Consider the following 13944-nt stretch of genomic DNA (forward strand, 5'->3'; position numbering starts at 1 on the left):
GACGGGAGATAGAAAACACTGTCAGCGCTGAGGGGCACATGATTGTACAGACACAGATCCACTGGTACAGAGAGCCATGGTGATCGGCACAGAAGAATACTGTCTGATGGCCGAACAATGACAGCAGTTCACCAACAGAGACACAGTTATATACGAGGAAAAATCATCTAACTCTCTAACTTCAGTGGACATCAGAACCAGTTTAATCTTGAATGGGTCCTTTACAGCAGGCCTCTGCTTGTCTTAAAATAGCAGTCTGATAAATGAGCTTCATCTCTTATTTACTTGTTTCAAGAAGTCTATCTGACATGATCAATGTCACACACTGTCCCAAATCCAATTTTATACGTTGCCAACACATCCCAACTAAATATTTTCAAAGTTGAAATGTCATCCGCTGATATTTTGCGACTTAAACAACCATCTTTTTAAGAAGCAGCAAAATAAAAAAGCAAAAATAGCACTTTACCTCCCAGCTATGTCAGCCTCTGTGTGTTGTTGCCGATTCCATCACGAGGTTTTAAGCCTGAATTTCTTGGTGAAAAAACATCATAACTGTTTTTATGCGTGATAAACGTTTCCACCTTCTATTTGCATGTTAATTTATACAATTAAATGGAAAGTTTTTTTTAAATTAAAAGTGATCGTCCAAGCTTCTGGACTCTCAAAACATTTTAATATATTTCACACAGATTGTTTGTGAAATAAACATTTCCAACTGTAACAGATTTAAGTAATGAACATACAGTACAATTATGAATTTGTCTTTTTTTTTTTTTTACAAATGAAAGTGCTATCATTTAATTTGAACATTTCATGTACACACTGCACGGCTTCAGTCTTATATTTCTAGTCCACAATCTTTCTTCATGAGGAAACATTAAACATTGTGCACTCCATACAGCACACTTCGTGCCTCTGCTACAGTATGTAAATCAGTACAATATGACAACCACAAGATGTGTAAACATAACACTTCCCAAAATAACGTAGCTATTTGAGGGATTTATAGATTCATGCATCAATAGAAACACTGTATGTAAACTATGATGTGTTCAGGAGCAAATTAGATCTCAACACAACTTTGCGATTCAAGTTGAGAATAAAAATGGACTCATTTGCAGAAGAAACATTATAGATGTCCATATGTTGATCAGTTTAGTAACTCAATGTTTTACCGATTGATTTATTACATACTGCAGTAAAAAATGCAGAGGATACCCTGTCATTTATGAAAGGGTTGATTCCAACTGCTATATATAATTTACAAATTCAACTATCATTTCTTTTAAAACAGAATCAAGAAACTTGATATTTACGACAATGTGACAAAAAACAACAATGTAAGATACAATAACAGTGAGATTCCTGAAGGAAACAGTTTAAAACGACTGATCCAAAACACAAGGCAAAAACAATGGAAATCACAAAAAAAAAGATCGGCAGTGCCACTTTCTACAAGGCATTTCTGGCATGAACTTTTCTCAAACTTTAGATCAGTCAACCAACTATAATTACTCTTTTTTTTAAACAGTGATATGTAATCTGAGACTGTTTGTACTGGGTACCATTCACACATATATCTACACAGAAAGTGTTATAACATTATCTGCACACACAGTCACAGTTATGTTCTGTCTCAAGTTGCAGTAGGAATGCTGTCTCAGCTTTCTATTGCAGGTGTACTGTGTGGGAACACCAGCATCCTTCTAAGCTGTGGTATAAACATATACAATAAGTCAGCTTTTAGCCTTTACACAGCATTTGAGGACACCCACCTATAAAACACCAAAACACTGCGAGTCAGTACTCGTATGTCACTGCATGGATTTGGGTTAGATGTAGCTCTCCTGCTCCTCCTTCAAAGAGCAGATGGTTTGAGTGCCAACGTCAGATTCTTTGAAAACGGCAATGTTGCTTGCGTCATCTCTCTCCGTTTGTTCCTCCTCCTCCTCCTCCTCCTCCACCTTGTTTTGTTCTGTTTCAGTCCTTCTATCACCTTCCTCCTTCTGTTCCTCTGCAGTTATGTCCGTCTGCGAGAGGTTTGTGTCCGTGCAGCCATGCTGGTCGTCTCGACTCTGTCTTGGGCTCTGACTGTTGTGTGGATGCCGGTCATGATCCTGGCTGTTGAAGAATCTTCGGATGGTGTGTTTGGGCAGGCCCAGCTGAGCCGACAGGGTGTGGACGGCTTCCTCGTCTGGGTTGAGGCCCACGTCCTGAATGAAGCTCTGCAGGATTCCCAGTGCTTCGTGGGAGACTCTTAACCCCTCATCCTGGACCTCATCTGCACCTTTGGCCTCATTATCTGCATCTGAACAAACCCGAACCTCGCCTCGGTCCTCATCCTTCACACCGCACCACTTCATAGCAAGCTTCTCCTTCTCCTCCTTGCTGTTTCCTATGATTTCATTCATCTCTTCTTCACCCACACTACCATCCCTCACCTGCTCCTTGTTTTTTGAACCCTCATCCCTCACCCTACCAGTACAGCCCCAGTCCCCTCCCACACTGCTCCTCTCTCCCTGTCCCCCCTCAACCCAGTCCTTACTATCTCCTCTCTCCCCATTACTACTGCCCCTGCCCTGCAGACGTACTCTCATGTGCCCCCAGTTGCCCCCCACCTCACACTCCGCTGGTGATGCAGCACATGGTTGCCGTGGAGACAGGTGCGGTCCTGCCTCTGGCTGCAGGGGTTGATGGGGTTGAAGATGGTGTTGCTGTGGCAGCGGAGAGTTGCGTTGGTACTGACAAGAGAAAAAGAGACATCAGAAGTAATTAGAGTAAAAGCTGTGTTTGGTCTTTTGGATTTTGTACTTTCAACGCCAACTAATTTCTATTGTGTTGATCTGGATATTATTGTCTTTAACTTAACGGTAGATGGTAAAGTGAAGTCAGCCTAAACAGAAATATATTTGTATGATTTGAAGTGATAAGTCTATTTAAAATAGATATCTCACATGTGAGGTGATCTGTAATGCAACCATCAAGGGTCCATGTCTGTTCAGGCTCTGAATCAGTACATATGAAGTCTTTCTGTCTTGCTATTAATGTAATGGTATTCCACATAACATACTGTAAATTTCTATGTTAACTGTGAGTCTGTGCTTTAATCAAGCCATCCATCCATGCACGAGCTATGGAAGTGAAAGAAAACTAATCAGCCTCACGGATCATCGCTTAACGTGGTAATCATCTTTTTTTCTGACGTTTGTGGCATTTAGCGTGCTGCTTTTCCATTGGACACCCTAGAGATCTTTTGGCATTCAATGTGATATACTCTCTTTCAAATTTATGGAGAAATTTATATTTAACTTTTTTTGATCAGTTCTCTTAAATAGATTTTTCAAGTGCTTTGCAGAAACATATTTCAGGTCACAAGGACAGGCTCCCCTCTAAAGAGATAATATTCTGCCTTTGCTGCTTGTGGTTTTTTCATATTCATTCCAAACTGCTGTTTCTATAGCTGACGAGCAAGATCTACCAGCGCACAGCAATCTGTGTTAATCTTGTTTTTTCAGTCTCACCAGTGTATTGTCATTGTTGAGCAGTGTAAGCCTGTCAGCGCATTGCTGCTGTGCTGTCGCGTTGCTGCTCTCCTGTTCATAGATGGCGTCTCGTTCGGTCTGGGACAAGCTGAGGAACCGACGGATCATGCACAGATTCTCCCACAGGGTCCGGTTCTCTGGGTTGGGATCCTCCCTCCATCGCAGCAGCTCACACAGCCAGCCCTACAGGAGGAACGGCAACACTTTACTTTACGTCTCTCTATTTAGCATTTAGAAGAAGAATAAACATTTAATAAATGGTTTATAACACACTATAGTGCAGATAAAAGGACATATCAGGTATCCATAGATAGACAAGGTATCCATCTCTACAGAGGTTTATGGGTACATCCACGTATTAAGCTAACCTCACTATGCAACATATCTTTAAACACTTAATGCATAAACAAAAGGCTAAGTTTCTCTGGCACCAAAAATCAAATAATTTGATCTATTCTATAGTGTGTACCTCTAGTATAAGGCTAACATAGCAACATCATACATGTATGAGTTTTGATTCATGTCACCCCCATAAACCCACTCTCCTATTCATATAGTGACTTATTCGAATTTAAGGAGATATACGTGGTAATAACTCCAACGTTGAAGTCTGAATTCAGCTTTCCCTTAGTCTAGAAACTATACATTCAAAAGAATTGATTCAAAATGAGTTAATGTAAAGCGAGAGCCAAAAGATGACGGGGAGATTTTGTTTTAGCTAGAATGTTTTTTGCCTCACAAGGGAAGAAACTTGCGACAGATTGAGGAACGTAAAGCAAAGGTAGTTTCAGATTCATGAACTGGAGCATGATTCCGTTTGCAAGCAGGCTGATATGCACACACACAGATGCACACAAGCACACTCACACACTCACACACACACACACACCTGGCTGTAGCCCAAGTCTAGCACACAATGCTATCCAGATGCACAGTGCAGATAGAACAGAGAGATCCAGCATGGTTGTGCCTGCCAAACAGCCGGGTAAAACAGAGCGAGAACGAGCGTGAGAGAGAGAGAGAGAGAGAGAGAGAGAGAAAGAGAGAGAAAAAGAGAGAGAGAAAGAGAGAGGTAAAGAGAACATAGGGAAAGTAAAGTAAAACGGGAGGCCAGCGAAGAGATAGAAAAAAAACCTCAGGGGTTTTGGACCACCTGTCTGTACTGGCTTGACCGCGGAATGACCTCCAAATGAGTAGAGAGAAGGGAAAAAAAGGGGAAGAAAGAAAGAATGAACAAAAGAAACAAAGAAAAAAGAAACAAAGAAAAAAAAGGAAAGTGAGAATTGGAGACATACACAAGAGGAAGAAAAAACGAGACAGCTGAAATCCCCCCATTCCATGAAGGGAAATTATCCTCAAAACAAAAGGCAATAACAAGCTTATGAGGCCGCCATAAAAATGAGAACAATAAACACTCGAATCATGCATGTGTGTATGTGTATTAGTGCATTTGTTTGCCTGTGTGTGTCTGTGGTATCGAGTGTGTGTGTGCATACATGTGCTCACGCAGTATGTTTATGTGCAGAAGTGGCGTGTATGGGTGCACGTGTTTTTGTTAAAGCGATAATTTAGGACACAATAGCAGTCTGATGCACCGATGATAGTCCTCTGCAGAGTACAGCAGCTGGGTTGATTATCTAGGTTTCCTCCACACACACTCGTTATCCCTCAGCGAGAGATGGATTCATCAAAGTTCAATTTGAACAATCTACAACAAATTGGGTGCAATATGTGTGTTTAAGATTAGAAATGTTCATCAGATTCACAACAGCAAGCAAGTAAGTACCTGACTCTTGGAGGCGGCCACCTTTGCAAACAGAGCCTGAGACACCTTGGCTCTCTTCATCTCGTACTGGATGTCCTCGTAGATAGAAGCGCTGACATTGAGAACACAACTGTCTGTCCTCAACCCGATGTCTCCTGTAACTGGGGACAGTCTCGACTAAAAAGAGACATACAAGAAGGACAGATAGACAAACGAGCCACAGTGAGTGTCTAAGTACTGGGCATTTGCAACAAAGTGAAATGAATCCCATACAGATTGAACAATGACGCACTTTGTCCAACGAGTATTGTGAACTAGCCCTTTAATGTAGCCCTAGGGGTGCCTGTACAAAGGGGTGTGTGATCTGGGGAGGCAGCATGAACCAACCTACATGATACTCTTTCAACATAAAGCTCCTCCCTTGCAGGAGAAGCAGCTGGCAACTTTGTGTAAATGAAAGGAAACATGTGGCAGTCTGTACCCTCTCTGGGCTAACAGAGGGAGTCAGCAGTGTAGTTCACAGGGAGGCAGATTGGAAATACCAGTAAATGAAGGGGGTGGGTGGGGTGGGGGTGGGGGGGTAAAGACATGGCAAGAGAGGAAGCTATGGTCAGTCTACTGCCGCTGACACAATTCATATCATCTTTCTTGCACTGCAGTACTGGAAAAATAAAGGATAAAATAACAGAAAAATCCATATTGTAATTTGTTTTCAAGGGTTGGTTAGTGGGTCGTCATTTCCAATACTTTCTTTCTGTGGAAACTGATAAAATAAAGACAACATACAAGCTGCTCTGTGAAGCTGTACTTTGAAACAGTATCAGCATGCTACGTTTACATGCACACAGTGGCAATCTTCCCATGCTGATGTTCGTCTGAGGCTGATAAAAATGACATTAGTTTTGGATATATTTGATCAAAAACCAAAGTACAGATCTGACTTGATGATAACATTATTAGCTAGGGTAGGACAGCATAAATGTATATAGTTTTTTGGCAATATATCCTTAGTTGTTAAAACATATCCCTCAAAACCTCATGGTGCTGTTGAGGAAAGGTCAGGGGTAACGACTCCCTAATATGATGATGTATAGTCTGTTGTTGATTATGTTCTTTACTTGTCTTTGTTAAATTAACTAAATTCCATCACTTTTCTCTCTTTATTAGCACAATATATGCAAAAGACTGTTTTTCAAAGCAGTCAATGTTTTTTATTCAACTATCAGTACTCCCTCTACGATATTTCAGTGCTCTTTCATGGAGAGAGACAGTTAACACATTTTCCCAGCAGCATTGTGACTCTTTGATTTTATCTCTCTGCTGGCTGACCTGTGTGGATCTTGGTGGTGTGTTATTGCAGCTTGGTGTGAATCCAGTCAGGCTTCTGTCTTTCTCCTCCAGGTAGATGCGCTCCCTCTCAGCCTCGGGCAGCTGCAGGAAGCTGTACATGGCCCGCAGGTTGACCAGCAGAGACTGGGAGGCGTGTTTAGGGTCCTCCTCCTTCCGCAGAATCTCTGACAGCAGGCCCTGGTAAAGGCACACACAAACACACAAGTCAATATTTCTTTATTAGTATAAGCAAACAATACACAAGGATACATTCATGCAATGTCAAATTCACTGCTAGATTGCTAGTGTGAAAATATTGTGAAAATTACAATCAAAATGATCTTAAGGCTATAGTTTAATTCTTTGCTGTGCTTCCAAATAAAAAATCTTGCTGTGAAATATGGATTTTCCCATAATTTACATGCAAAGACGGCAACTATAAAGTTTCTCATATGCCTGAAGGAATTTTGCAAAAGCTCCTCATATCCAACTTTGGATCTCATTCAAAGAGCCACGCTATCAAGTTCCTGTGGTTTAGTGTTTCACAGATGATACAGAGCCAGTTCCCCAGTCAGTGCTAAGAACGCTGCTCGCCTGTAGAGCTAGCATTATTCTGGGTGTATCTGTGTATAGAGGAAAGCCCCTCAAACATCACATGCAGATTGTAGGGCTTCCTTCCTGAAAAGAAATCAGATTTCACGCTGGCAGTAAAATGGAAAGGGAGGAAACAGCCTTCTTATTCAAATCATGGATCATCTTTGGATCCACCCAGCAAACCCCTCCTTCCAAATAGATGGCAGCTTTACGTGAAATGACAAATGATAAATGCTCCCCTCACTTCTATATGGCATCTTGGCATCACGCCCAACTTGTGTGGCTGGCACCAAAGCACCTTGGACTTGGCAATGGGGAAATATGGGGGTGGATAATAACTAGCTCTGCCCATTGTGATGAAAATGATAATGACGGTAATAATAATAATAACAATAGGCTTAGCCTGTCCTCTGAGCGCGGGTGTGGTGGTGAATGTAAGATGATAGACACAGATAATGTGATATTTTAGTGTTAAAGGCGATGGCAGAGGATGATATGGAAATGAAATGAGGGAGCCCAATGGAAGGAAAAAGGGAAAGATTAAAAAAAAAAGATGGATTGACAATCATAGGTAGATATTAAATAGATATCGGGGCTGCCAGAGTGAAAGGTGGCAAGATGGAGGGACAGTAAGACAGAAGAAGAGGTAGAGAGGGAGACAGCTTCTCTCTAAGGGCTTGTGATTAGTTGGCCCAGCAGCTGCTTCAGTGCTGGCACCAGCTTTGTGCTGCAGAGGGCTGGCACCAACACACACACATACATACACACATGCAACGGGGGGAGGGGGCACTGCGGCAAAGGCCATGCCAATGTGCCAACCATCAAACGCACATATTCACAAAACACACTTACCTACAACCGCAACACCAGAAAACATTTCCAAAAGATAATCACCTGCAACCTTTTTTGACTTTCAACACCTCTCATGCAGATTACAGCCCCCCCCCCCCCCCCCTTCTTTGCTTACATACCTGGGTCCTGTTAAAGGCCACCCGGGCAAAGATGGCTTGGGAGATGCCAGCTCTCTTCAGTTCCTCCCTCACACCGTGGTAGATGTCATTTGGCACATCTGTTGGCCCCACAGAAGACCCAACCAATGTCTGGGTTTGCGGCCCGGCTACAGGGCCTCCCCCTGGGCCACACTGTGCCTGCTGTGGGGCTTGAGAATCAGGGGCTTTGGAGAAGACCATGGCGGGGGGAGCCCTTCCTACAGGCGGGTGGTTGAGATACTGCTGTGGGGACGGTGAGAGACCCTGGCCAGCTAGCATGCGGCTAACAGCATACTGCTGGTTGAGGAACTGGGCCATCACCAGCTGCTGGTTGACCATTTGGGAGCTGAGAGGCTGGGTTACCAACCCGGGAGGGCACATGCCGAGGGGAGAACGGCCACATATGTTGGCTACTTCTCCATGAGAGAAAAAGAGGGTTGAGCTCTGATCAGCTGGGCTACTTGTGATTGACTGCTGGGTGAGGGTGATGTGTGTGGACTGGTCAGAGACGCTGTCAATCTCTGGTGCAGGAAAAGGAAAGCAAAGGCAGATGTTCAATTATTAACACACCAGATACAGTGTGTCCCAAATACGCACTAGATTCTAATTCTAAGCAGCGTTTGAGTATGTGGTGGGTTCACACTGGAAAAGTGTCAAAATGAAGTATACTCAAAACAGACAGCATGCATAGCCTACTAAATACGGTTGACTTTTGAGTGTGCTGCAGAAAAACATTATTTTCCCGCAATGCAATCCACAAATTAATCAGAGAGGCTGTTCACAGCTGGAAATTCAATAAATAAATTGTGGGTGGCGGTGAAACAACCCTGGAAACATCTTAATGTCTGACATTGTACATATTTGATAAATTCTTGTTAGTATGAAATGGTTTGTCTAACTGCTAAAACAGTACACTGTCAAGATTAGTACATACTATATACACTATAGAATTAGTATGTAGTATGGCTTTGGGACATGCTGTAAGACTTATTAGACACACTTCATGTTTGCAGACTTGATTGAAAGCCCTCACCTTTGAAGCATTTGGTCTTCTTGAAGTGCTTGTACCATCGACCAAACTCGTGACACTTGGCAGCTGAGACATTTGCATAGTAAGTGCTATTTACAATAGATGATATCATACTCTGAAACAGAGGGGAAAAGACAATAGAAATTCATTACATTTTCCAAGCTCCTGCTATGGGCGGCCTGGGTGTCTCAGCTGTTCACACATCTGATATTAATGAACTCAGATCTGTGTTATTAAAAAGACCCCCAGGTAAATAGGATAATAAAGACAGATGAGTGCGTCAGGGTGTGGGCTCTTTTGTGCGCACATGTACAGCGGGTGTGTGTGTGTGTGTGAGCATGCATGCGTTCAAGCGTGTGTGTGTGTGTGTGTGTGTGTGTGTGTGTGTGTGTGTGTGTGAGCATGCATGCGTTTGTGTGTGTGTGTGTGTGTGTGTGTGTGTGTGCGATCAAACAAAACACTAGAGGTCATCAGAGACTAGTGCTCTCTGTCTGTCTCTGTCACACACACAGTTTTTCCTCAAAGACTGTCCTGTGCAATCTTTACATCTGATAAATAAGATTTAATCTTCTCATATTTATTTTAATCTGCTTCTTGCAAACAAGAGAGGGGGTAAAAGGAGTGATAGGAGAGAGAGAAAGAGGGAGAGAGAGATGGGGGAGGGAGGATTGGGGAGTATCAGTTCTGCAGAGAAGGAAGGAATCTGAAGACGAGAGAGATAGTTAGCAATTTGTAGATGTCCCTCCGGCAAAATAACAGATAGACTAAGTTGATAATTATGAATATTCATAAAAAGGCCGTCCCCAAATACAGCATGATTAATGTGAAATTATTTCTGCAGTTGTGTCTGTATTTGCTTGATTGATCAAGATCGTAAAACCAGATTTGGATGTTATTGCTGAATCAGTCAAGAATGCAGAAAAAGCTAAATACCAAAGAGGGGGAGTGATAGATAGATAGAGTAAGAGAGAGTAAGACGGCGGGTGAGGCTGGCAGACAGATAGAGTGACAGGCAGACAGGTTGGCAGTCGAAATAATCAAGATAGGCAGCGGCCCAGGCAGGAAGGCTTTTTAAGAGATAACCATCTCTCTTTATCTGTTTCTTCCTCCCGCTCTGCCCCCACACCTTATCTTCCTCTGCATCTGGACTTCCTGTCTAACTATTGGACCACACACACTTACTCTGCATCATGCGTCAAAAGAGGCAGAAACACACACACACACACACACACACACACACACACACACACACACAAAAACATTTGCAGGGCATGGAAGGGCAAAGACATTGCATGCACACTTTGAACTTCAGTCCAATTTCTCTTCTTCTCTCTTCTTGTATGCATGCTCTAAGTGTGTGTGTGTGCATGTGTGCTTGTGTGTCTTGTACCTGGGAAAGGGGGCACTCCTTGGCTAGGGAGCTCTGGTTCATGTCCTTGAGGAGCTCCTTCAGAGCGTTTCTCACTGTGGAGTGACTCCACTGCTCGGGAGGCAAGTCCTCCAATTTGGGACAGCTAGACAAAGAGCAAATTAAAAACACTTTAATTGCATATGTTTGATATATTAAAGGGGTGGTCCAGTAATTTAGTATTGCACTTCCATAAAGTTAGGGAACTCACAATTGACAACCATACTTTTAGTACCCACAATGGTTTAAAGCTCCAAAAACACTGGATATGGGACACAAGTCCCATAATGAAACTTTATGACATCTTTTATTAGACCCTGATGACATCACAAGGGTTGTTTCTCAGACTCAAGAAAGCTCCCTTCAGAGACACAGAAGACAGAACAGGGTCCCCTCTCTTTTCTAGAGATTATTTCCAGGACTTTTCCAGGAGATTTTTAGTGATGATCTAACTGGTATGCCGACGTGTTCCTCTCTGTGGAAGTCTGATTTACAAGACAGTCTAAGAAATTGATCACAGAACAATATTAGAATAAAAACTGACACAGTTACCAGCCAGGGAACCCTGCAGAAAACTGTTTTCAAAGGCTGACTAGTACTACTTGTGACGAGTAAACAGAACTTAATGTGTAAAATTAGTGGAGTGCCGCTTTAAAAAGAATGTCTCCCCAACAGTTCTTTACTCACTCATATGGAGCATGAGTGATTGGTCGGCAAGTTTCCAGTGTCAAACATTCAAGGGTGTGAATGAAAGTCTGGGCTGTGGGTGGAAACTAAAGCACTTAATACATTAAATAAATTAACTCATATGAGCACAAGAAAAACATACATGATGCCACATCCTTCTTTCTTTGAGCCAAAAGCCTTTTTTAAATGGAAGACATGTTGACATGTCACAGTAGAAAAAGCACAGTTTCGGGTGTAAATAAAAAAATGAATGATGCTGCTTCCATCATAAATGTTATTAGTAACACCTGTGTTTTTTCCACTTTTTTTCTCCTTTGAAAAAAAGGCCTGTGTTAAATTATCTTTTGTATCTTTTGATAATAAATATGTTGCACTGTCCTATGTCTTATGATTGATCTGACCCAAGACCCAATATGTAACACAACTATAGGACTACTGTCAAAGAAAAGGGGACACTGATTATTTAAAAATGTTACCCTAGGAAATGACTTTTGATGTCATACACCATTAAAATGCTCATCAATATTCATTGCAATAAGACTCTAAAATCAGTCGTTAAACTTAATCTAATGGCATTAAGATAAGATAAAATATAAGAGTTTAATCATTCCCTGCTGGGTCTGATTTGGTCTATGCCCTTTGGTTATTTTCTTTTATTGATACAAATTAGAGATGGTGGATGGCTGGAGTCTTTCCCAGCATGCACTGAGCAAAATGCTGAGAAGTACTTAACCAGTCTTGAGTCCATCGCTCACATTGACACATACAGATAATTTAGAGTCTGTAGACTCCACACAGACAAGACGAGGAATATAACGTGAGTGTTACTGTAGACAGACATATTCATAGATGTGATGCCAGCCTCCTACCTGCGCAGCTGTATTTTAAGGGTGATAACGTGGTGAACATCCTGCAGCATATCAGCCACTGTGGCATCAGGAGCATCTGTTACACAGGACAGAGGCACCGGGTTCCACCTGCCCACCTGGATGAGACCTGAAAACACACACAAGTGTGCAAACTGTAAGAAAACGGTGGACTTCTGTTTTTGACTCTCTGTGCAAGTTTGTGTTGTGTACCTTTGGCCTGTGCAGCAGAGCTGTGTGAGTAGCCCAGTGTCAGCAGGGCCATCTCTATCAGCTGGTTAAACAGCAGATCTCTCTTGACCAACACAAACTCAGCGTGTTCTTCTCTCCTCTCTCCCTCCTGAGGGATTTCCTTGTGCTCCACCACACAGAAGACAGGCAGCAGGCTCCCTGAGGTGTTGAAAAGGACAGCTATTAGACATGTCGGATGACACATGGGGGTTATTATCACTGTACTGAAATTATCACGTTTCAGCCCATGTACCTTTGCTGTGCCAGCTCTTGCTCTGTGGCCTCACTGTGGTGGGTTTCTGGCCCAGACAGGGGTTTTTGGCCACAGGACACTCCTGACTGCTCCTCTCCTGGGCCGAGGGTCCCGCTCCATTTTGTTCCAGTCGAGCCAGCTTGGCAGGAGGCGGCCGGGGGTCTACAACGGGATCACTGCCCTCGGGTTTATTGGCTCCATTACACAAGGCGTCCATCTGTGGTCTTACACTAATACAGAGACACAAATGCTTAAAAAAATCAAACAGTGTATGAGATACCCTAATAAAATTCCCTCATATTATCTTGATAGTATCTCTGTGGTGGTCAACGGTGAGTTTATGGTGGCCTCCTATTATGTTCCACGAAACTATGACATATTTAAAAGTAGATTTTGCAATGAGAAACATTATGTTTTCATCAGAATAGGCTACATGCGTCCATAATAAAATGAAAGCATACATAAATACAGCAAGGAGTATATTAGAAAACCTGGCGAGCGTCTAGAGAGTGTGAAACAAAGCTGTCTCCGTTATTTACAGTTCCGTGTCCAACAAGAAAACTAGAAAGCACAATTTTTACACACACGTACACACGCAGATCTGAAGGATATCCGGATCAGTAATAGTGGACGACCTTCAACCAGATGCAGCGATAAGGACGACCATCTAAATCCAGTAAAAGTCCAGTGAATGATAGAGCGCAGTTTCCCATAATAAACCTGCTGTCATCTCCAGACGCGCCGCTGTAAGCGACAGTGACTCAGTTCATCATCAGCACCTAAATGCGCGCTAATCGTCCCACGTCTGATCCCGCTGAAGTTTGATCGAGGCGAAACCAACCTGTTTCAGTCGGCACAACGTGCATGTCCGACCTGCCATCATACATCGACAGCCCGTCCCTGAAGACATCGGCTGTATCCATATGTTATCCTCGCTTCCATTGATCTCCAGATGAGGAACAGACCCGTTTCTCTCGGCTGTCGGTATGCGTCCTTTTCCTTACACCAATCGTCTCCTTACCATCTACACGATGTCGTGTTTACTGTCTAAGTAGTTTGCCTCTGATCCCTCCTTGTTCTCCGACCGCGCTTCGCTTTCCGGTGTACCGATAAATGGCCTCAGCGCAAGTTCAGAGCGACCTCCCATCCAGAGCACATGCTGCTGCTGTGGATCAAGCTCTAGAGAGAACAATACACGGCTTGGAGCTGTTGGAGTACATCCCCTATCACATATATTCGGCTACAGC

General features: G+C 42.9%; 1 protein-coding gene across 2 annotated transcripts; it reads right to left on the reverse strand.

Moving 5' to 3' along the window:
- Window positions 1-710: 710 nt before the first annotated feature.
- Window positions 711-13944, reverse strand: satb1a (SATB homeobox 1a). 2 transcript variants are annotated; one of them, XM_068711020.1, is made up of 11 exons: window positions 13539-13944; window positions 12698-12927; window positions 12427-12603; window positions 12217-12343; window positions 10643-10766; window positions 9256-9367; window positions 8205-8743; window positions 6640-6837; window positions 5332-5487; window positions 3525-3728; window positions 711-2744 (listed from the first exon to the last, which is right to left on the reverse strand). In XM_068711020.1, exons 2-11 carry the CDS (start codon window positions 12912-12914, stop codon window positions 1836-1838), a joined length of 2763 nt encoding a protein of 920 aa, XP_068567121.1. In that variant the 5' UTR covers window positions 12915-12927; window positions 13539-13944; the 3' UTR covers window positions 711-1835. The 2 variants fall into 2 exon arrangements, with proteins under 2 accessions (XP_068567121.1, XP_068567122.1); XM_068711021.1 differs by lacking the exon at window positions 13539-13944 and adding an exon at window positions 13289-13478.

This window comes from Cebidichthys violaceus, unplaced genomic scaffold (genome assembly GCF_023349555.1).
Source record: "Cebidichthys violaceus isolate CVI_PGR_0920_01 unplaced genomic scaffold, fCebVio1.0.p SCAF_16, whole genome shotgun sequence".
Lineage (NCBI taxonomy): Eukaryota > Metazoa > Chordata > Actinopteri > Perciformes > Stichaeidae > Cebidichthys > Cebidichthys violaceus.